Here is a 22,811-nt window from a genome sequence, read left to right on the forward strand (position 1 = left end):
AGCCACTCAGGTGTCCCATGAATCCTTTAAAGATTCAGTGGATTTTTGTTTCTTGTAGTCATTCAACCAGATGATTCCTGACAAAGGAAGACATGTTTTGCAAAATCAAGAGTTTAAAGTGCATTGCATATAATATGGAGGAAGCTCCATATAATCGTGGATCTCCTCAAAGGAGTCTGGATTTCATTCCGTAGGCAACAGACAATCCTGAAGTCTTTGAAGTTTTTGAATAACCCATCGTGATCTTAGCTGAGAATGGGAACATCAATCCAATTAGTTTGTGTTTGTTAATTGGAGTGAGGAATCAGATGGCTTTTAGATAGAAGCGGAAGGCCTAGGGCACAAGGTCCATGTCAGCTGAGTTGATTCTCTGTTAAAAAGCTTTTTCAGGGGCGCCTGGGTGGCGCAGTCGGTTAAGCGTCCGACTTCAGCCAGGTCACGATCTCGCGGTCCGTGAGTTCGAGCCCCGCGTCAGGCTCTGGGCTGATGGCTCGGAGCCTGGAGCCTGTTTCCAATTCTGTGTGTCCCTCTCTCTCTGCCCCTCCCCCGTTCATGCTCTGTCTCTCTCTGTCCCAAAAATAAATAAAAAACGTTGAAAAAAAAAAAAAAAAAAGCTTTTTCAGAAGGCCCACATAGTGACATCTGTTTATATTTGCTACAACTGTGTCTTCTGGTGCCCCTACTGCAGGAGAGGGAAGAAAATAGTTTTTAGCTGTAGTTTTTACTGCTACCTCAAACACATTGGAGGCTGTGCTAGTAAGGAAGAAAGGGAGAATGATACTGGTTAAGAAACTGGTAGCATCTGCCACACTGTAGGGTTTGGTAAATAGAAGTTCACTAGTATAGAAAAATTGGCAAAGAATATAAATGTTTGATCCACATAAGAAGTACAAATTTAAATCAATGAAAAATCTTCACCCTCAATAGAAACCAATGAAAAAGAAATTAAAACAGATGTTTCACCTAACATACTTAACATAGGCAGGGTGGGTCTGAACACCCAGAGAGGGTCCTGCAGGGCCAGCAAAGATGGTCCTTGGCTTTGAGCAGGATAGAAATCAAGTTGCGAGCCAGGATAAAGTGAGAGCAGAGTTTACTGAATAGCATAAGTGATAGAGTATAGCAGATGAGTGTCTGGGAGACTGAGAAAAGAAAGGAGAGTGAGTCTCTCCTTTGCTCAGGGTCTGGGGTTTCTATTTAGAATGTACATGTCCTCTGTGGGCACCCAGGAACTGGTCAGAACAAAGACAAGTGTCCGGGTGTCCTCCATAATTCACTTATTCCCTGCTGCCAGGGGGTTTTGGCATCAGGTGTCTAGAGTCAGTGGTGTGGAAAACATACATGACAGCCTTGCTTAGTCATTCTATAGATGTTACCACCTGTGCTGGAAGAGTGTAAAAAATCATTAACTTCTGACTCACACAAGAAGGACATACATCATTTGTTCCATAAGGCATGTATGTGGCCAAAGTGCAGGTCCTAGAAAGAATAGAACCAGGAACAGAAGCAAGTAGTTTTTCATGGAGTCCCTTCAGTTTTCCTCGCTCATACTGAGAACAATTATAGTAAGTGATGGAGAGAATACACCAAACTGGAATAGACTTCTGGAGGTGAATGTGAATCAGTAGTCTTTCTAGAAAGTACTTTAGCAATACATATCAAAAGCCTTTTAAAAGTTTGTCCTCGATAGCCTGGAAATTCCCTCCTAGGGTGTCCTGATAATAATCAGGGATATAAACAAAGATGTACATGCATGGAAGTTCATTATAATTTTATATAATAAAATGTTGGAAATAACCTGAATAATCAGGATAGAGATAATTGATTAAATTAACATGCCTCTTTAGGATGGAATGCTTATTTAGCCATTTTTAAAATATTTTTTTTTAAATTAAAAAAAATTTTTTTTTTTTAACGTTTATTTACTTTTGGGACAGAGAGAGACAGAGCATGAACAGGGGAGGGTCAGAGAGAGAGAGGAAGACACAGAATCTGAAACAGGCTCCAGGGTCTGAGCTGTCAGCACAGAGCCCGACGCGGGGCTCGAACTCACGAGCCGTGAGATCATGACCTGAGCCGAAGTCGGACGCTTAACTGACTGAGCCACCCAGGCACCCCTTTAAAATATTTTTACAGAATATCTAAAGATACTGGAAAATTATCCTTATTAATGTTAGGGAAGAAAAATATTTTCATTTTTGAAAAAATGTTTTTAGAAGAATGATTGGAAGGAAAATGATTGAGGGAGGAAATACGTCAGAAGATTAGCTGTAGTTGTTGTTAGGTGGTTGTATTTCAGGTAATTTGAATTTTTTTCTTTGCATGTTTCTGATATTAGAGATGAATATTATTTTTATAATTGGGAAAAGACCAACAGTATTTTGAAAATGCTTGCTAGGGAAATCTAGGTCATTTGGATCTTTTGGGGGAGATTTAATGAAATACTGGGGAAGTGGGCTTATTACATGTGGTTGAGGAGAGATGGGAGATGAAAAAATAGAGGCAGCATTTTGAGGCCAATTTTAAGAGATTTGGGAGCAAAGACAGATCCTGGCTCCATTGGAACTGTAGGAATTCTAAAAAGAACGTTAGGGACTGACCACTTTCAGGATTGAGGGAGGAAGTAGAAGGAAAGACCAGGAGAATGCAGCAGTGTTCTGGATGGGTGGGGAGAGATGGATCAAAGGGATAAAGCGGGCCAAAAGATTGTCTTTTTTTTTTTTTAATGTTTATTTTAAAGAGAGAGAGCGCACATGTGCATGCAAAGTGGGGAGGGGCAGAGAGAGAGGGAGAGAGAATCCCAAGCAGGCTCTGTGCTGAGCGTGAGATCATGACTTGAGCCAAAATCAAGAGCTGGACGCTTAACTGACTGAACCACCCAGATGCCCCTAAAGATTGACTTTGTAAGCAGAGAAAGCAGAAGGTGAAGGAGGAATTTTAGAGAGCCTAGAGTTTAAGTTCCAAGAAAAGAAATAAAATTATTTCTCTTTCACTTCCTGTTGCTGCAAACACTTGCCACCCTTAGCGTTGCTACAAGTTGTTGGATCCTGTGCCTTTTCCTTTGTAAGCAGTTTCCATTCTTATTAACCATGGACAACTGAGAAAAAAACTGCAGCGTGTAGTAAAGTGTGGTGTGATAAAAAGAATGCTCATCTGGTGGCGAAGACCTAGGATTTTGTTCTACTGCTGTCACTTTTAACTTTTATGTTACTGGAATATCATCTTAAATCATTCATGCTCAAAACTGTACAGAGAGTGTATAAAGCATACTGGAGAAACAAGTCGCTGAAACTTCCTGTGCCAGATTGCTCGGTTTCTTGTGTATTCTTCCAGTTTTCTAGGCATACATATGCAAATCTATATGTATTTATTAGTCCGTTTTATTTTCCTTTATAGAAATGGAATCTAATTTATATCCATTTCTCAACTTGTTTTTCCATTTAACAGTGTATCTTGGACATCTTTTCAGGTCAGCATATATGGATTTATTGATTGATTGATTGCCAACTATATATTATTCCATCTTATGGATGAACCTTAGATTCTTTGACCTAGTGTGGCGAGTTTCAAGAAATCTTGATTAACTATGATTCTTTATTACTTTTACCACCATTCTTTTCTTTTTTCTAACATGGTTCTTACATGATATTTTGTTTTTCTGGTTTTTTTTTATAGTAGATATTGAGAGCCAGACTGACAATAACTTGACAAAGGAAATATATAAAGAAAAACACAATACATCATTTGAACTTCAGAGGGACTTTTCCCAGGAAACAGACTTTTCAGAAGCCTGTATTCTAGAGAAACAGCAGGAAGTCCATTTAGTAGGAAGCATGAAGAAAGAAAACAGCAGCATCATTGATGCAACGGTGAAAGACAACACCAGCCCCGTGGAGGAATGTTTCTTTAGTCAGAGTCCAAACTTCTTTCATTGTCACACCGTCACCACTGGACAGCAGCCCCTTGAACATATGGGATTGGAGAAAGGCTTCAGCTTTGATACAAAACTTATTCAGCATGAACTAATTAATTCTGGGGAAAGAACTTTTAAATGTGAAGAATTAGTGGAAACCTTCAGGTGTAACTCTCAGCATCAAAACAGCTACACTGGGGGAAAGCCCTATCAGTGTAAGGAGTGTGGCAAAGCCTTTAGCGTTAATGCAAAATTAATTTGGCATCAAAGGCTTCATAGCGGGGAGAAGCCCTTCAAATGTGTGGAGTGTGGGAAAAGCTTCAGTTACAGTTCCCATTATATCACACATCAGACCATCCACAGCGGGGAGAAGCCCTATCAGTGTAAGGTGTGTGGGAAAGCCTTCAGCGTTAATGGGAGTCTGAACAGGCATCAGAGAATCCATACAGGGGAGAAGCCCTATCAGTGCAAGGAGTGTGGAAACGGCTTCAGCTGCAGTTCCGCATATATCACACATCAGAGAGTCCACACTGGGGAGAAGCCTTATGAGTGCACCGACTGTGGGAAAGCTTTCAATGTTAATGCCAAATTAATTCAACATCAGAGAATCCACACTGGAGAGAAACCTTATGAATGTAATGCGTGTGGGAAAGGCTTCAGGTGCAGTTCCCAGCTTAGGCAGCATCAGAGCATCCACACTGGGGAGAAGCCTTATCAGTGTAAGGAGTGTGGAAAAGCCTTCAGTAATAATGCAAAACTCATTCAGCATCAAAGAATCCACACAGGTGAGAAACCCTATGAGTGTACTGAATGTGGAAAAGCCTTTAGTGTCAAAGGGAAGTTAATCCAGCACCAGAGAATCCACACGGGTGAGAAACCCTATGGTTGTAACGAGTGTGGGAAAGCCTTCAGGTGTAACTCTCAGCTGCGGCAGCATCTGAGAATCCACACCGGGGAGAAGCCTTATGAGTGTAATGAGTGTGGAAAGGCCTTCAACGTTAATGCAAAACTAATGCAACATCAGAGGATTCACACTGGGGAGAAACCCTTTGAATGTAATGAGTGTGGGAAATGCTTTACTTCTAAAAGAAACCTACTTGATCATCATCGAATCCATACTGGAGAAAAGCCTTATCAATGTAAGGAATGTGGGAAAGCCTTCACTATCAATGCCAAACTAACTAGGCATCAGAGAATACACACTGGGGAGAAACCTTTCAAATGTATGGAATGTGAAAAAGCATTTAGCTGTAGTTCTGACTATATTGTACATCAGAGGATCCATACTGGAGAGAAACCCTTTCAATGTAAGGAGTGTGGAAAAGCCTTCCATGTTAATGCCCATTTAATTCGGCATCAGAGAAGCCACACTGGGGAGAAACCCTTTAGATGTGTGGAGTGTGGAAAAGGGTTCAGCTATAGTTCTGATTGTATAATACATCAGACTGTCCATACTTGGAAGAAACCCTTCGTGTGTAATGTGTGTGGGAAAGCCTTCAGGTTTAGTTTCCAACTTAGTCAGCATCAAAGTGTCCATGGTGAAGGCAAATCTTAATGAGGAGGATGTGGCAGAAAACTCTCAAGGTTAATGAAATGGATCAAGTATCATCAGATTCACCCTGGTAGAAAACCCTGAGAGGGAAATGAATGTGGCATCTTCACATGGAAACAAACCTTTTCCATCTTTTAAAATCAAGAATGAGGACTGGTTAAAAAGTAACATCCAAAAATGAATAGCTTGTTCTATACCAACAGCCAATTAGAAAGTATAATGAAAGAAAGGATCCCATTCCCAACAGCATCAAGAAAAGTGGATTTTCTTGGGATAAACTTAATTATTATACACAGGTCTATGGAGAAATAAATCTCCAGTAAGGGCCACAAAAGGAAAAATTAATGGGGGAGAGAGAGAAACCTTGTTCTTAGCCAGGAAAACTCAAGATATTCACTCTACCTAAATTTACTTCCCTTTGACAACAAGCATGTATCACTTTTGTAAAGAGGATGAACAATAAAAATTTCCTTAGAAAAGATGATTACATTTTGTATTTTCATGGAATGGAGAAAACCTTTCCTGAGCACCATATGAAAGCTAGAAACCAACCATAAGCAAACATACCAAAACACTGAGTTTTCAAAATTAAATACATATGTTCTCAATAATTCCAAATACAGTTAAAAGATAAAGCACAAAAAGTGGAAATACCCTTGTAAATTTTGTGATATAAAAGTTTAATATATAAAAAGGTCTTACAATTAAGAGATAAGTAATATAATAAAACCCAGAAAATGATACTAGCAGTTTTTAAAAAGATGTAAAAATGACTAATGAAGAGATGCTCAGGCTCAGTCCTCTAAGGCATGAAAAACCACGCACACAGTCATACACAGGGAGCCCACAAACCTCTCTTCCACAGACCCTCCCATAGATAACACTTCTAGTCACAGACACAATGTACCCTACGTATACAGAGACCGTACACTCCCAGAGGCACTGACACCTGCTGCTGCATGCTGTGTAGCTCGAGCTACCGGTGTTGGCCAGGGGTACCATCTTGAGTATTTCAAAGGCACCATTCCTGTTAGAAAGCTAATGATGTGGTATAGGACCTCAGCAGAGTGTCCTAGGGATGCCATTGTTGTAGAAATCCCTATCCACTGCTCTGCCCCCAGGCTCCTGGGAACTAACTTGGCGTGGAGGCAGAGCCTGGAACCCCTCAGAACATAGGAGGGAACAAGGCCTTCCCCCTGACTATCTGAACCTGCACTTCTGGGTAGTTCCAGACTTCAAAGTGCCCCAGGCCATTTATCTAGAAACAGGCCCAAAGGTGGATGGCCTGGTCACCCAGCAGATCAGCTGCTAATGTCCCTTACACAGGCCAGAAAGCCACAGCACTCCCCAGCCATCCTGGTTCATGAGCAGCCACTAGTTGTGTCTGTGCAGTCCTGGCTTGCAGCAGCATCTGGCAGTTTCTCTGCTGAGGCAAGACTGAGGCAGGGATTCTAGGAGAGTCAGCCACTGAGGACAATCTGTCCGGGATCTGATACCAATGTTCTATGTGACCATGGTTTCTGGGTCTCAGGCCCTTGTCAGTGCAGGGTGAGGGCTGGCACCAGAACTCAAGGCTGTTCCCACCCAGATGGTCTCTGAGGGTTTTCTCTTTCTCTGTAGGTCTGTTACTATCCAGGGCAGGTGCTCTATTCAGATACTAAGGACAAGAGGAAGCAGAAAATAGATACCTGCAAAGCCTCATGAAGTCGAATGGCTCCATCACATCAACCAGTGGTCCTGATATCCTGTAGCCTCAGTGCTCATAGGTGACTCCAGCCCAGAGCTGCCTGGGCCCAGTGGAAGCCTTATCAGGACAAAGAGGAGCCATGGCACTGGAGACCTCTGTCCCCTCACAAAAGCTCTTCTCTTTTTCTGAACTGGAGCTGTGAGCCTGGAAGGGCCAGGATTAAATAAAGCCTTTGTCCCTCAGTCCCCATCAGCATGTTCTGTCCCTGTAGCACACCCTTCTACCCTGGCCTGTCACATTGGAAGGGTCCTCAGAGAACATCTGCTCCTGCCCTGTCCAGGTCAGGATGGTAAATTGAGGCTTAGAGGGAAATATGTCTGCCCAGCAGGTGAGGGGATGGCCTGGGGAGAGAGGCCAAGGCAGGACAGGCCTCCAATGTCATCTTGGGAACAAGAGGCCCAGCACAGCTACCCCTGGGCTATCATCCCTCTCCTCCTGGCAGAGAATTCTGAGAAGATGCCTCTGGACTCTTCTCTCCTCTCTACCTCTGACGTCTGCATTCTCCCCAGACCACAACCCCACTCTATGTGCTATCCTGTCTCTTGATAGGGAACTGAGGACACCCTTCCCCTTGCCACAGGCCAAGCTCGACCAAGTGCTGGGGACCAGGAGACGAGCGAATCTTGGCCTTCTCCGCGAGTCCCCAGTCTACGGGTTGGGAGAGCTCCCTGCAAGTCCCTTCCCCCAGCTCTGAGGCCAGTACGCAGCACAGACCACGTGGTCCCCAGCAAATCCAACTGGTCTCAAGGCTCCCGGGACTCTAGCCCCCCGTCTGAACCTGCTCTGCTGGGCCCTGGCTCCAACTGCGCTCGGGCAGCCAGCGGCCAGAGCCTCCCTCTTGCTCCAGCTCTGCCTGCAACAGCTTGCCAGTCCCCGGGTGGCTCCGGTGATCCTGCATTGTGCCTCCAGCCCCTGCCAGCCGCTGAAATCGCACAGGCACTCAGCACAGGCCCGGCCTCCAGGAAGCCCTCGCGCTGCGCGGCCGATTTCCTCCAGCCCGCCACGGTAAGGGGCAGTTCGGCCACCCGTACCGCGTGTCTGCCACCCGTCCTTGGCCGGCGAGCCCCGGGCCCACGCGCTCCCAGGGTGGGGACCCGAGGCTCTTGGTCCCATCCGTCCTGGGCCACAGCGCGCGGCGTGGGTAGCCAGGTGGCAGCCTTCCCACCAGGGCACTGTTTTGGCCCCTAAACACGAAAGGGCAGGGGCGTCGGGCCTGCGTGCTCAGGGCTCTGGGACCCGCAGTTGAGAAGCCATTAGCAGCCACTGGCCACCAGCCTCGGCCCCCTGCTGCCCCCGGTGGCCATTTCGCTCACTGCAGGGCGCAAGAAGCCCGGGCCGCTCTCCACGAGGGACTGGAAGCACAGAGTCCCCCACTGTGAGGCTGCCCGGATGCAGGACCTTTCCTCCCTACCCTGATCCCAGGGGTGTTTCTGGGACAGCCCGGTCCGAGCTCTTGGTGGAAAACTCAACTGGGGATCCACCGGTGGTGGGGGTGGGGTGGACACTACCTGAGACAACCGGCAGGCCAGAGTTGGAACGCACAGAAGGCTTAGGCCAGGGCATTGCAAACTCTTAAAGAAGCATACTCCTCCACCGCCCCGCCCTCCCCCGCCCCGAGAAATCTTACTCAGAGGCGCATACTGCAAACTCACCTAAGTTGAGCCCCTGTGGGAGATTGTGAAGGGGCCAGTTGCCAGTGGGCCTGAGAGTAAAGGTCAGGGGGTTTGTGCCTAAAGATGTCTTGGAAACAGGGGTATCCAAGACAGAAATCGGAATGCGTTCCACAGAATCCAAGCGTTCCACAGCAGGGCCGCGAGTGTGAGTTGGGTAGGAAGAACAATAGATAAGGGAGGTGGGATCCACAGCCCTGGGAAGGGCACATAGTAAAGAACAGTGGGTTGGGGTCTCCCCATGACAGTGGAGTTAGAGGAAGTGCAGGGACCAGGTAAACAGTGGGCAGGGGCCCAGCCCTTGCAGTGCGGTGTTCTTAATACCCAGAGGGCTTTCCCTGCCTTCACACTGAGCTCAGCCCAATACCACTGCCCCCTTGATGGCCCTCCCCCCTCTCCTTTGGGTCCCCTGTGCTGTGTCCTCCACCAGCTCTCTGAGCCCTCTACCTGGAGCTTGTGTTTTCCAGCCTTATCCTGTGGACCACAAAGTCACTGGGGGTGGGAGTGGGGACAGCTTATTGGGCTGGGCAGGACCTTGCTTGTTGAATAATTTCAGTTGAGTGGATGATGTTAGTAAATCAGTAAGGGAAGAAATGTTTTGTGTCTGTGTTTATATGGTTTATATATGTTTTCATCAGCAACGGGTGTCCACGTGGATTCCCGAGGAGGGTCTAGTGCTGAAAGAGAAACTCCTAGGGTCAGGGAGCCTCTGATGAGAGCAACCATTGAGCGCGAACACTGGCCTGTGAGCGCAAGTCTTCGAATTTGGTTGCTTTCCAGTTGCCCGCCAAAGGGCGCTACACCCCCCAAATAGAGATCTGAAGGTCCATATTTGAGCCCAGGCTTTGAGGATCCAAACAGTGACCTCAGTGCCTGCCCACTGAGTGCTGCTCCTCACCGTACCCCCCCCCAAACTCCCCCACCCTGTTCACATTCCCCACCCCCCACCCCGCCCCATGCTGCCATTTGACTATAGCTGGCAAGGGTGTCTGGGGGCGGGGGCACCTGCAGCTGGCTGACTCTTCTACTAGGGGAGCAGAAGTTAAGAAAACCACCAGCTAAACTGCCTGGTATCTGCTGGATGAAGGAAGAGGAAAAATGCTATGGTAACTTGCGAGGCCTGTAGCTCATGACACAATGTCTGATTTTATTTTATTGTTGTAAAATACACATAATATAAAATTTACCATTTTAACTGTTTCAAAGTGTGTACTTCAGTAGCATTAGGTACATTCACAGTGTTGTGTACCCATCACCACTGTCTAAATCTCAGATCTTTTTCATCACTCCAAAAGGAACCCCGTATTAAGAAATTGCTCCCGGCTCCCCAGGCCCTGGCAGCCACTAATCTGCTCTCTGTCTCTCTGGATTTGCCAATTCTGGACATTTCATGTAAATGGGATCATACGACATGCAGGCTTTGTGTCTGGCTTCTTTCACTTAGTGTAAGGTTTTCAAGGTTCATCCGCGTTGTACCATGGTCAGCACTTCATTTCTTTTTATTGGTGACTAACAGTCCTTGTATGGATGGACCACATTTTGTTTATCCAGCCGTCCGTTGATGGATGCTTGGGTTATTTGTACCTTTTGGCTACTGTGAATAATGCTGCTGTGAATGTTGGTGTACAAAAATCTGTTTGAGCCTCTGTTTTCAGTTCTCTCAGGTATGTACCTAGGAGTGGAATTGCTAGGTTATATGGTCATTCTGTGTTTAACTTTCTTGAGGAACTGCCAAACTGCTTTCCGCGGCAGCAGCATCATTTTACATTCCCACCAACAATGCCCTGGCATTCCAGTCTCTCCATATCCTCACCAACATTTATCATTTTCTTAGTTGTTGTTGTTGTTGTTGTGTTAGCCATCCTAGTGGATGGGAAGTGGTATCTCATTGTGCTTTTGGTTTATATTTCCCTAACGACTGCTAATGTTGAGCATTTTTAACTGGTCTCCAGACTCCAATCTTGCCGCCTTCCCCCAAACTATCCATTGAAGGCCTGGTCCTTTCAAAACACAAGTCCGTTCCTGTCTCCCCCAGCTCAGAATCCTTTGCTGCTCCCTACCTAGTCTCCCTAGATTAGAACACACATCCCTGCCCTCCCTGCCCTCACAACACACTCCCTGTGCTCCAGCCCCTAGAAAATTCTCCCATTTGTTAAAATGCCTTCTCCAGAGGCGCTGGGTGGCTCAGTCAGTTGAGGATCCGACTTCGGCTCAGGTCATCATCTCATGGTTCATGGGTTCAAGCCCCACATTGGGCTCTGTGCTGACAGCCTGGAGCCTGCTTTGGATTCTGTGTCTCCCTCTCTACCCCTCCCCTATTCGCACTCTCTCTCTGTTTCTCAAAAATGAATAAACAGTTAAAAAAAAAAAATACACTTCTCCAAACCTTTGTACCTGCTATGCTCTCTACCTAGAACATTCTCCTATGCTCTCCTCCCCATCCCCCCACCGCTTTCCCCACTGATGCCTCCCATCCTTCATGTCGCACACCTCACGGATCACTCGTGATCTTTCACATCTGGTGTGTCCCCCTTATCTGTATTCCCCTGTCACACCCTCCCTAAGTTCATCAGGTCACACTCTCCACTCTGATTTATAATTGACAGTTCAACTGTTAGTTTCACTCCAAAGACCTAAATTCACAAGTGTCAAGGCCAGGTTTGTAGGCTCAGCCCTGTGTCCTCCCAGACCAGTGCAACCAGGGAGCAGTAAAGAACTGTGCTCACTGGCCACTTGGAGGGAAGGGTGGTGAGTGAGTGGGTGGGTGCACAGATGCATTTGATTGCAGTCCTGGACCCATTTTGTTTCCTTTCCTGGAAGCTCCAACACTCTGGTTCACACAATTTTGGTCCTACCTGTTGGCCACCAACCCTAGTATAGCCTGGGCTCAGGATGGGCACCTCCATCCATGGGCTCGGCAGAGGGACAATAGGGTGAAACTGTCTTTGCCCATCTTTTTGTGGTCATTTTCCCTTTCCATCTCAAACTAAATTCCTCCTGTGCCCATGACCTCAACTATTCCCAAGACCACAGGGGTCTTCCTTTATCATTTTTGTCCCTCCTTCCCCAGCCTCTGGAATATCTCCCAGCTTCTTCCCTCTACCCTCTCTCACAATCTCTGTGCTCCTGTTACCCTTCTCTGCAAAACCCTCTACTTGAGTGGTTTTCAACCTTAGCTTGCATTGGAATCACAGTGGGAGGTCTGAAAAATGCTGTTGCCCAGGCTGCTTCCCTACTAACGGGAATGGGGAGGGCACAGATACCTGAGCATTGGTAAGTACCTGGGTTACCTTAACTTGCCTCTGAGCTTGGGAACCACTGTTCTTGACACTGTACCCCACAGAGGCTGCCCCATTTCTTCTTTTGTTCAAATGTCTCAGTTAAGTACTCTGTACCCCCACTTCTGTTCTCAATGTCTGACGATTCACATATTAGCATTCTAGTGCTAATATGGCCCAAGAATGCACAGAAACCACCACCTCCAGACTGCTGAAGCCAAATGGCCCCCTGTTCCTGGCATTTTCCATTTCCCTGCAGCCTGGAAGAGGGCCGTGTGGGGTTGTGTGAACCTGGCCTCAAACCCTCACTCCAGCCCTTCCTTGCTGTGTGATCTTGAGCAAGGTACTTAAACTCTTTGAACCTCATTTTCCTTAGATGTGACTTCCCTCCTGGGGCAGCCAAGAGGGGGCAGTGATGACACAGAGAAGCATGCCCAGTGCCCAGCAATGCAGCCTATTAGGATCCAGACCCTATGCCTCTGCTGGCAACTCTCTCCTCTGTGGGCTGCCTCACTGCACAGGGGACTTCCCACTGGCCTCTCTCCCCTCTCTTTTTCTTTCCTCTTCCGTAGGCCCCTAAGAATTGCTCACCCTCAGTGAGCATTTACTTGAAACCTGGCCTCTTCAAAGCCCTCTTAAACTTCCAGGTCTTTGGGGCGCCTGGGTGGCACAGTCGGTTAAGCGTCCGACTTCAGCCAGGTCACGATCTCGCGGTCCATGAGTTCGAGCCCCGCGTCGGGCTCTGGGCTGATGGCTCGGAGCCTGGAGCCTGTTTCCGATTCTGTGTCTCCCTCTCTCTCTGCCCCTCCCCCGTTCATGCTCTGTCTCTCTCTGTCCCAAAAATAAATAAAAAACGTTGAAAAAAAAAATTAAAAAAAAAAAAAAAAAACAAACCTCCAGGTCTGACCTCAGCTTTAAGAAGGATGTAATCTTGTCATCTCCATTTTACAGATGTGAAAGCTGAGGCACAGTCTGGCAACCGAGAAGTGGCAGGCCTGGGCTTCAAATCAGGAGTTTGATGGAAGGGTTGGGCTCCTCACCATTTTGCTTGCTGCTTCCCCCTTCAAGAGAGGCCCAGGCTTCTGTCCTGGACCCTCTGTGTTCCCTTTCTAGATATTGCCAAGTTTTGTAGATTTACATGTAGAGGGTAAAATAGAGAAGCTTCTAGAATAAAACAATGGAGAGTATTATCATGGTATTGAAGGCAGAAAATATTTCCTAAATAAGACAAAAAAAAAAAAAAAAGAGACTAACCCTAAAAGAATAGATAAACTGGACTGAATTAAAATTAAGAACTTCCATGGGGCGCCTGGGTGGCGCAGTCGGTTAAGCGTCCGACTTCAGCCAGGTCACGATCTCGCGGTCCGTGAGTTCGAGCCCCGCGTCAGGCTCTGGGCTGATGGCTCGGAGCCTGGAGCCTGTTTCCGATTCTGTGTCTCCCTCTCTCTCTGACCCTCCCCCGTTCATGCTCTGTCTCTCTCTGTCCCAAAAATAAAAATTTAAAAAAAAAAAAAAAAAAAAGTTGAAAAAAATAAAATAAAATTAAGAACTTCCATTCATCTACAGACACCATTAAGAGCTAAAAGGCCAGCCACAGGTTGGCAAGAGACACAGGCAGTGCACATGGTCTGCCAAAGGATTCATACGCAGAGTATAGAAAGAGCTCCTATGATTCAGTACAGCTCTCTCTCAAGCATATTTTTAAAAATCAAATAGGCCTGGCTTTGGACCCTTGCTCTCCCACCTGTTCAGTGAGACCCTGGATAAGTCTCTGTGATGTTCTGACCCCCCGAATTAATTCTCATATTTCCAAACTAGCAATAAAATCCATGCCTCACTGCTGTGTGTTTCCTGTGAGAATCAAAAAAGGGATAACTCGTCAAAAAAGGGATAACTCGCCAAAAATGGTCATGCGTCAGCTCGGGAATTACATCAACCACCCTCTGTCCTGCCCTCTCAAATCAGAGCTCCCTAAGGACTTGGGCCATGTCTTAGCTTGATCACTGGTCCTTGGCACCATGTTCAGAGTACATGGGAGTATAAATTTGACGCATGAGTGGACAAGGAACAACATTCTTGGATGAAGGAACAGCATAGGGAAGTATGAGAATGGAAAGGTGCAGTCAAGTTCTTTTGGGGTCAGGTTAGGGTGCAGTCAGGGAAAAAGTGAGAACAGGCTGAGCCTGGATGGGGACAGATCTCAAATACTGGGCCAAGGATAATGCCAGGCATTGTCTGGGAGACCACAGGCAGTAATAAAATTTTGGGGGATGAGGGGTGTGTTAGTGAGGGGGAAAGAGAAAGGGAGAGACAGTGCGTTTTGGAGATTAGGGGTCAAAAGATTTCTTTGTGGACAGCAGCCATTTCAGGACTGCTGCTTCAAAAGAAGGAAGCCAGCAAATGAGAAAGGAACCAGAGTGGAAGAGAGTGTGTTCAATTGGAAGGGTGAGCAAGAGGGGGGGGGGCGGCCGGAAGAGCAGGAGGGGATCCAGCTTCACCACCATTCTCTCCTGCAAGAGGGGACCACCAGACTGAGGGGCTGGTAGTGGTTCTCAACTGTGGCACCCAGGAACCTGTTAGAAAGGCAGTCTCGGTCCCCACCCCACACCTATAGAATCTGAGTCTCTCTGGCGAGGGGGGGGGGCAGGGGCTGCACTCTGGGTGTCATATTTAAGAACCACTGGATGAGGGGTGCCTGAAAAGAAAGGCTTCCCTGGTCTTCCCTTCTAGTGGCCCCCTTCTCCTCCCATCAAAGCCCATATTGGCCTCAGCCCCAAACCAGCCTTCAATCCCAAAGAGATTCACCAGAAGACATGAATCTAAACCAGCTCTTGGGGACAGCTCTACCCAGTTCTCGGCCTCTGTGCAAATGCTGGCTCTAGTGGGCGGCCCGAATCCTATCCAGAGACTTCCCCCACAAAAGTTTCTGGCTCCATCTTGCCTCCTGCCTTGACCTTACTTGGCAGACCTCCATCTTATCCCTCTTCCAAGGACACAGGGTCTAATTGGAAATGGCAGGTTGTGGCCACGCCCACCCGGGAATTGAGGAACCATTCAGGTACCATTCATGGCCAGGACACCTGACCCAGGTTCTGACCCAGGGCTTGATTATCAATTAAGCTAAGGTTTAAAAATAGCAGCAGTTCACGGAGGGGGCTGTGCCTGGGTGTGAGAGGAAGGGTTTCAGCACCAGCGAGGTCTCCGTTCTGCTGCTGCCTTCCCTTCTCTGGGGTTTGGCTTTCTGCCTTCCAGGGTGAGTTTCCAGCCATGGGGATTGGTGAGTGCTTGCCTTGTGGGCAGGATGGAGCCCTAGCACTAGCGTTTTGTGTGGAACCTGGGGTAGGAGTTGCTTGGTAAGGGGTGGGGTCTCTACATTTGCAGCTCTGGGGATAGAGCAGAGCGGGGTTCAGTGATAGTGACTCTTCCTTCTGCTCTTTCTAGAAAGCCTTGTCTTACTCTTAGGGTGAAATCTTCTTCATCTGTGAAATACTGGCTAAATGACCTCACTGCCTTTAAGCTTTACCCAAGGGCAGCTCGCTGCCAGTCCCCACTTGCTCATCCTCGTCACGCTGGCTGGGAATGTGGGTACTCTGGGCCTCCACCCTCAGCAGGGTGAGCCAGCCCTTGTGGCCCATTTAATGCAGGCTGAAGGCGTCAGGATGAATTGGTTAAATTATTTAAACAAGTAACTGAGCATCACAAGGACCCCAAATTATCATTTGGGGGAAGGTGAGAAAGATGGATTTGGTCAAGGAAAAGATTCAAGGTCTAACTATTTTACATTTAGATTCCAGGAGCCACACAGATGCAAAAACTATCCCAGGTTCTACGGTGGCCAAACCTTCCATTCTTCTTTCCTTTGGGTCAATTTGCATTCCCAAAGACGACTGCTTTTCCTGATTTCTTCTGTGCATACAAACATATGCAAAGATAGGTTCTAATTTCCATCCTTCTTTTCACCAAAGCTGCTATTATGCACATTTGTCTGAACCTTAGATCCACCCCTCCCCTCCTTAACACACCTTGGATTTTTCTCCAGTCCTTGAAGATGCGTCCTTATTACATTTAACAGTTGTGTAGTATTCCACAGAATGCATATACTGTGACATTTCACCAGTCCCTTCCTGTGGCCATTGGATTTTTCCAGTCATCTGCTGTCACAAACAGTGCTGTGGTGCTTCTGCTTGTACAGGTGTCCTTTTTGTGTATATTTAAGTGCACCTTCAGGCTAAATCCCTAAAAGTGGCAGTGTTAGGTAGGAGAGTAACCACATTTGTTTTTAAATTTTTTAAAATTTATTTTTGAGAGAGAGCGCGTGCGCATGGATGGGGGTGGGGCAGAGAGAGAGGGAGACACAGAATCTGAAGCAGGCTCCATGCTGTTAGCACAGAGGTAATGCGGGCCTTAACCCCATGAACCACGAGATCATGACCTGAGCCTAAGTCGGACCCTTAACCCACTGAGCCACTCAGGTTCCCCAGGTAACCACTTTTGTAAAGACAGTGGATATTTGTCTTCCTTCTCCTCGTGGAGAGGCAGGAAAGGAGACTGTTTAGAGCCAGACAGGGCGGAATTTGAACCTTTTCCCTGTGTTTTCTGGTTAAATAACCAAAGTTGAGCTTCGGTTTTTAAAATCTATGAAATGTGGCTCACACGGTTGTGAGGAGTGTGTTTGGTTCAAGGCTAAACACATAGTAAGAGCTCAAAGTGTTCAGAGGAGTGGAGTCTGGCGATACATCTTCCCAAAGGCAGGCAACCCGGCCTCTCTGGGGTGACCATGGGGCATTTGCGGAGGGTGGGTTCTGAGAACCAAGGACTGAGCTTGGTCGTCCAGGCATGGTCTCCATAGACAGGGGAAGACCCCCTCCCCAGACCACCTCTCATTTTGTGGCTGAGCTTTTGCTCTGCTGTGTTCTGGAACGCTGGGTCTCCCCAGGCCCGTCCAAGGGCTTGCTGTTGGGTGGCCTGGGGGAAGGCAGATGGTCTGTTTTAAATCCTCAAAGGTCTGGTCCCCGGCACAGTCCGCAGATAAATGCACTCACTGCCATTTAATGAAGGTCTGCCAGTAGCCTTGCATAATTCTGAGTATTCTACACGGGATTCCATTTAGTTCTCAGAATGACCATATAGGGTGGGATAGATGAATGTCCCCACCAGCAAACTCTCTGTGGTTGTGTGACCTTGCTCCATCCAAATGGAACATCATGTCTGCATACTGCCTTCGGGGATCCCCTGAAGGCAGGGAAAGCGCCTGTGGCATGAGTGGAGTTTCCCATTACCCCATGTTTACACTGGGGGTGAGTCCTCATCTGAAAGGTATATTGCCAGATTAAAGGGTGACTCGGATTTAAAAGGACTGGAAATGCCATCTGTCTAGATGGGTCTAGGAAAAACCCAACACCTGCTACTAACATCTCAAAGTGTCTGTGAGAAACGTTCACCCTTGACACCATCACTGCCATCATTTAGGGTAAAACATTAGTCGGCCACCCGTCTTTTGAATCCTCTCACCATGAGAGGTGTTCTCAGAGCCTCCTAAACAGGCCCTGAATGTTCCACATCTGTGTCTCTGCATCTGTTCTGTCTTGCTACAGGGGATCAGGATGAACTGGTAACCCCGGGAGCTGTTTGATGGACTCATTTCTCAAGCCCAAAACCGGGTGGCTCAGACACTTGATTGATCTAAGAACATGAATAGAGAGAAGGAGGGGGCCTCGTTTAGTACACTCAGAATTTATGATGAACCAGAGGAGTGGAGGAACGTGCTAGAAAGCTCTGGCATTTCCTCCCAGCATGAGCACCAAGCAGAATCCCAAGCAGAGGGGGAGTGTGGGATGCCTCAGCAGCCCCCGGCTCCCCAGACGCCGCATGGCCCGGTTTATCAGGAGATGAGCTCTGGGACCCCACAACAGTGGGTCCTCCAGCCTCTGGACAGATCTGAGCTCCAGGCCAGCTGGCTTTCTGAGGCGGAGCCAGAAGCAGCAGCAGAACTGGATCGCAGGTAGGTCTCCCCTTGAACAAGACTGGTGGTGGGAGAGGGGATCCCAGCACAGAGCCCTGCATTTCACGCGCTGTCCCCTCTCTGCTCTCTATGTGTCGTAGCTTCCTGCCAGGACCCGAGTGTGGTAAGTCCCAGGTGGGACGCGTGGGCAGGGAAGGTGGGGGACAAGACTCAGGCCTGGTGTCAGGACAGCGGCCCTCTCGTTGAATCCTGCGGTTCTGCTGCTATCTGTTGCCCCTCTCTGTGAGCTGGTGGGTGTTGATATTTCCCTGCAGGCCAGCCTTGCCCCTCGCCACCTCCCAGTGAAGAAGTCTGGTCATTCCTCAGGGCAATTGTAAGTGTGTTATTTTTCCAAACTTGGGATCTTTGCCTTGCCCTGCCCTGCCCCAAATAAGAAGCTAGTAAGAAGAAGGTGAGGGCACGCAGTGTGTCCTCATTCTCTCTCCCTTAGGCGGTGGTGGTGGTGGTGGTGGTGGGGTGGTCCTGCAGCTCCCTACTTCTTCTGAGCTAGGCTACCCTGCCCTCGTCACCAAGATGTAGGTCCCTCAGCTCACAGTGTCACCTCTTCAAAAGCTGTGTCCGCGGGGGGGCGCTGTGCCGGGTCCTGCTCTTCCTGCTGGTGCACAGAATTGTCTCAAAATGTGGCTCTGTGTGTCAAGGAGGGAAGCCTGGGCACCATGTGGCTAGTGCAGGAGGATGTCTATGGTCTGGGGTCCCCAGATAAGAACATGGTTTCGCCCCGGGTCAGAGAGAGCTGTTGGGTGAACAGTTAGGAATTCAGTCAGCGGACCGGCAGGCTGTGGATGACAGTAGGCTGGGGCTATGCCCTTTGATGGCCGCCTACCTTCTCCTGTCCCTAGGCTCCCGTTCCTGATGAAGTGGTGGTCAGGCAGAGAGCCCCACGGGAGTCCTGGAAGGTTGGCAATGTCCGCCATGGAAAGAAGGTCTACGCCATTGCCATCAGCGGCTCGACTCACCACGTGTACACGTGTGGGCACGGCTACATTAAGGTGTGGGACGAGAGCGCTCTGCATGCCTGCAACAAGGCCCCACAGGCCCAGCTGGACTTCCAGGTGAGGGGTGTTTGGGATAGGCTTGGGGAGCCCGGGTATGATCTCTGGCGTGAGACTCTGACCCCGTGCCTTAAGGTGGTGATGTGAGGGTGGGAACTGTCCCTGCAGGACCATCAGAGCCGTGTCCTCGCCTGCAAGCTGCTGCCTGATGAGCAGAGCCTGATCACTGGGGGTCTGTCCCGGAACCTGACTCTTTGGGATCTGGCACCCACGCCCCGCGTCAGGGCACAGCTGGCCTCCACAGGCCCCATGTGCTATTCCCTGGCTCTCTCCTCCAATGCCCAGATCTGCTTGGCTTGTTTCAAAGGATTTGTCGAGATTTGGGACTTGCAGAACCAAATCTTGATCAGGTATGACCTAGGGGAGGGCTTGACAGTAAGGTGTTTGGGAAAGCCTGTGTCCCTTTCTGGACAGCGCTTCCCCGCTCTGTGTGGTAGGATCAGGGGAGTCTGTGAGGAGAATATATGGTGGGGGGGCACTCCTGGGGGCTTCCTGGGCCCAGAACTTCCCAGTGTTTAACCAGTGCGTGAATCTCTATGAGTTGTTTTCCCTCCAGGAAGCACGAAGTCCCTGAATATGGATCCCGATGCGTGGACATCGCAGGCAATAAGTTCTGGACAGGAGGTGAAGATGCCAGCCTGTATTCCTGGGACCTGAGGAACTACCAGAGGGTGCAGGAGCACCATTTCCGGCATGAGGTGCCAGGGCTGAGGGCAGTCACGGTGGCTGGGAGCTGGGGGTCCTGCAGGAGGAAGGGCCGGGTTTCAAGAGGAGACACAAATGATGGTGTTGGCAGCTTGGAGCACTGACTCTAGTCCCTTTTCTTTTCTTTTTTAATTAAAAATTTTTTTCTTAACGTTTATTTTTGAGAGAGAGAGAGTGAGCGCGAGCAGAAGCATGGGAGGCACAGAGAGAGAGAGGGAGACACAGAATCTGAAGCAGGCTCCAGGCTCTGAGCTGTCAGCACAGAGCCCAACACGGGGCCTGAATCCATAAACTGGGAGATCATGACCTGAGCTGAAGTTGGACACTTAACCAACTGAGCTACCCAGGCACCCCTGACTCCAGTTTTTTTCCCAAATAGATCCTCAGCATTACCCATGACCCCAGTGAAGAGTGGGTGCTAGTAGGCTTGAGAAACAGTGACATCATAATCCTACACACGCACCGGAGGGAGAAGTTGAAGGTTTTCTTTAACAAATACATCCACCACCACAACCTCAAGTTTTCCTCCTGTGGTGAGTTGAAGCCAGGTGACACCTCTAGGGGCTCTGTCACACCATGGGGTGTCTGTCTATCTGCAGAATCTGGGCCCAGCCTTGTTGCAGGGTCTGTTCCTCACCCTCCAGCCCCAAGCGCAGCCAAGCCAAGACCCAGGTGTCGACTCTCCTGCCTGCTGCTCTTGCCTCTGTACCCACCTACCCTTCCCCACCGCTTCCTCTCCCACTGTGGTCTGGCACCCTGCTTGTCTTCTGTCCCCCTCCCTCTCCTTTCTGGCTCTCTCTGTAATGGTGCCTTCCTACACAGAACAGCAGCCTGAAGACACAGGCAGGCAGAAGAGACATGAAATCCCATCTGATTGTCCTTTTGTTCAGTGATACTGACCATGATCCCATGTGTAGCAGGAGGGTAGGACCAGATGAAGGAATGGCTTGGGTCTTATCTCTGATTTTTATAGATGGGGAAACTGAGGCAGAGAAAGAGTTGCCCTTTCCCTAGTCCCCTTGGGAATGAGGCTGGGATTCGAATGCAAGCTTGATGTCTGGCCTCTCCATCTGCCTTTCCTTTGCCAGGGAGCTATTTTGTGACCACGCTGGATGAATCGATCCATTGCTTAGCCGCACCTTCTCTACAAAGGTTGTTTCAGGTATTGGGAGGAGGGATGGGCACACCCAGGCACTCAGAGCTCATAGCCTCAGATCCATTATGTCAGGTCCCAAGGACAGTGCTGGAAAGTACCTCCGGGGTGGTATCTGGGCCGTTTAATACATCAAGGGGAATGAGGACCCAAGGTCCAGTGAACTCATGGACTTCACCTTGAACCACGAGACCTGCCCTGTTGTCTCCAGACTGAGGCTCAGGTCTGTCCTTAGCCTTGACACAGCCCTAAGTGAGGCCTTCATCTCTGGCCTGAGCCTGGCCCCTGCCTGTAGTCACTCTTGGCTTTCTTTCCTTGTAGACAGAGGAGTCTACAGATATCCTGTGTTGTGATGTGTCCTCTGACAACCAGTATCTGGTCACAGGCTCCAAGAACAGTGCCACCGTTTACCAGCTCTTGTATTGAAGGTTGGCGTGCTGTGATCCTGCTGGCGAAGACCCAGGGAAGGTCAGCAGGTAGAGCGGATGACCACTTCCGTGCCCCGGATACCTCCACCTTAACCCTCGATGGACCGTCATCTGTCCATTCCCCCCGCCCCTGGCACACGCTCAGCCTGTGCTCTCAGGTTTTTATGAGATGGCTTAGGGGTTTTTCCTTTGTTATTTTTCTACCACTGATTTCTGGGTTTGGGTGGGGAAACCTGACTTTATAACTAACAAAATAGAAAAGCAAAAACCAAAATGGCCTAAGATGTGGTCAGTTTTTCCAAATAACAAACTTATAGTGATGGATTGCTTATGCCCCCACTCAGCAGCTTCCAGGATGTAGAAGGAATTTTAGACCACACTTAGTTTTGTTTGTAACTTTTTGGAGGGGGGTCAGAGAATTCTTGGAGGCTTCAGAAAGCTCAAGAAGAAACCTATTTACCTGTGTAAACTTTCAGACTGTATTGGGGTGTCATTAGACCACCAACACTCAATTCTTTTTTTTTTTTTAATATTTATTTTTGAGAGAGTGGGAGAGAGAGTGTGTGTGAGCGAATGAGGGGCAGAGAGAGAGGGAGACAGAGGATGCAAAGGGGGGTTTGCACTGTCAGCAGAGAGCCCGATGTGGGTCTCAAACTAAAAAACCACGAGATCATGATCTGGGCAAAAGTCGGACGCTCAACTGACTAAGCCACCCAGGCGCCCCCAACACTCAATTCTTGATCCAGGTTAAGAGTCCATGAGCTGGTCTAACCATATCCCAAGGAAGGGCTCTCTCTCTCTCTCTCTCTCTCTCTCTCTCTCTCTCTCTCTCTCTCTCTCCTTTTAGCAACTGCTTGATGATACCTGGTTTTATCTGAATCTTTGAAAGGCCTGCTCTTCATTCTGGCTTTCTATAATATTCCATCTGGCCCTCTCCAGGCAGAAAAAGCCCATCTCCTGAAATCAAGCCATATCGGCCTGCTTTCTTGCTCATTCTGATTCTTCACTTGCTGGGTGTTGGCATGGCTGAGACAGCTGGCCTCCCACTGAAATTTGTAGCTTGTGTCACTGGGAGGAGGCACGAAGCCAGGGACCCAGTGTGCCGTTCTTTACTTTGAGATATTGTCAGGCACCTAGTTGTTGCTGATGAATCATGAGTGAGAAATGAATTCGTTCCTGGACCGAGGCTAAAGGAGTACGGGGGTCCCCTCCAGGTTCTTGATCCCCTTCTACTAGCTCAAGGCAAAGACATGGAGGCCCTTGGGGATTGCAGAGCTGTGCAGTGGAAGCA

General features: G+C 48.5%; 2 protein-coding genes and 1 long non-coding RNA gene across 31 annotated transcripts in view; 2 read left to right on the top strand and 1 right to left on the bottom strand.

Moving 5' to 3' along the window:
* The window catches only part of ZNF23 (zinc finger protein 23), a 54,092-nt gene extending 48,143 nt beyond the window's left edge, over positions 1–5,949 (top strand). For 15 of the 27 annotated variants that reach the window (XM_058708876.1, XM_058708874.1, XM_058708888.1 and 12 more), the window contains one exon: positions 3,676–5,949. In XM_058708876.1, the coding sequence (XP_058564859.1) occupies positions 3,676–5,468 (1,793 nt within the window). In that variant the 3' untranslated portion in view covers positions 5,469–5,949. Of the gene's footprint in view, positions 1–3,025; positions 3,064–3,675 lie in introns of all 27 variants that reach the window. The other 12 variants (XM_058708892.1, XM_058708894.1, XM_058708893.1 and 9 more) reach the window with 2 other exon arrangements.
* Positions 3,872–9,233, bottom strand: LOC131500126 (uncharacterized). Its single transcript, XR_009256166.1, has 3 exons — positions 8,865–9,233; positions 7,154–7,356; positions 3,872–3,962 (listed from the first exon to the last, which is right to left on the bottom strand). It is a non-coding gene; the product is annotated as an uncharacterized LOC131500126 (long non-coding RNA).
* TLE7 (TLE family member 7) lies at positions 7,353–21,798 on the top strand. 3 transcript variants are annotated; one of them, XM_058708904.1, is made up of 10 exons: positions 7,353–8,217; positions 17,755–18,161; positions 18,263–18,285; positions 18,437–18,495; positions 19,022–19,234; positions 19,343–19,584; positions 19,791–19,932; positions 20,319–20,472; positions 21,028–21,091; positions 21,414–21,798. In XM_058708904.1, exons 2-10 carry the CDS (start codon positions 17,851–17,853, stop codon positions 21,763–21,765), a joined length of 1,560 nt encoding a protein of 519 aa, XP_058564887.1. In that variant the 5' UTR covers positions 7,353–8,217; positions 17,755–17,850; the 3' UTR covers positions 21,766–21,798. The 3 variants fall into 3 exon arrangements, with proteins under 3 accessions (XP_058564887.1, XP_058564888.1, XP_058564889.1); XM_058708905.1 differs by having other exon boundaries at positions 21,028–21,101; positions 21,414–21,643; XM_058708906.1 differs by lacking the exon at positions 21,028–21,091 and having other exon boundaries at positions 21,414–21,564.
* The last annotated feature ends 1,013 nt before the right edge of the window (positions 21,799–22,811 follow it).

The sequence above is a fragment of the Neofelis nebulosa genome, chromosome 17 (assembly GCF_028018385.1).
Source record: "Neofelis nebulosa isolate mNeoNeb1 chromosome 17, mNeoNeb1.pri, whole genome shotgun sequence".
Lineage (NCBI taxonomy): Eukaryota > Metazoa > Chordata > Mammalia > Carnivora > Felidae > Neofelis > Neofelis nebulosa.

What these genes read in the sequence shown, in the direction of transcription:
- TLE7 (XM_058708904.1), top strand. Translation starts at nt 17,851, where the DNA reads ATGAATAGAGAGAAGGAGGGGGCCTCGTTTAGTACACTCAGAATTTAT. An exon ending in GCAGCAGAACTGGATCGCAG is followed by an intron (nt 18,162 to 18,262) that starts GTAGGTCTCCCC and finishes TATGTGTCGTAG; the next exon opens with CTTCCTGCCAGGACCCGAGT. An exon ending in AGGCCCAGCTGGACTTCCAG is followed by an intron (nt 19,235 to 19,342) that starts GTGAGGGGTGTT and finishes CTGTCCCTGCAG; the next exon opens with GACCATCAGAGCCGTGTCCT.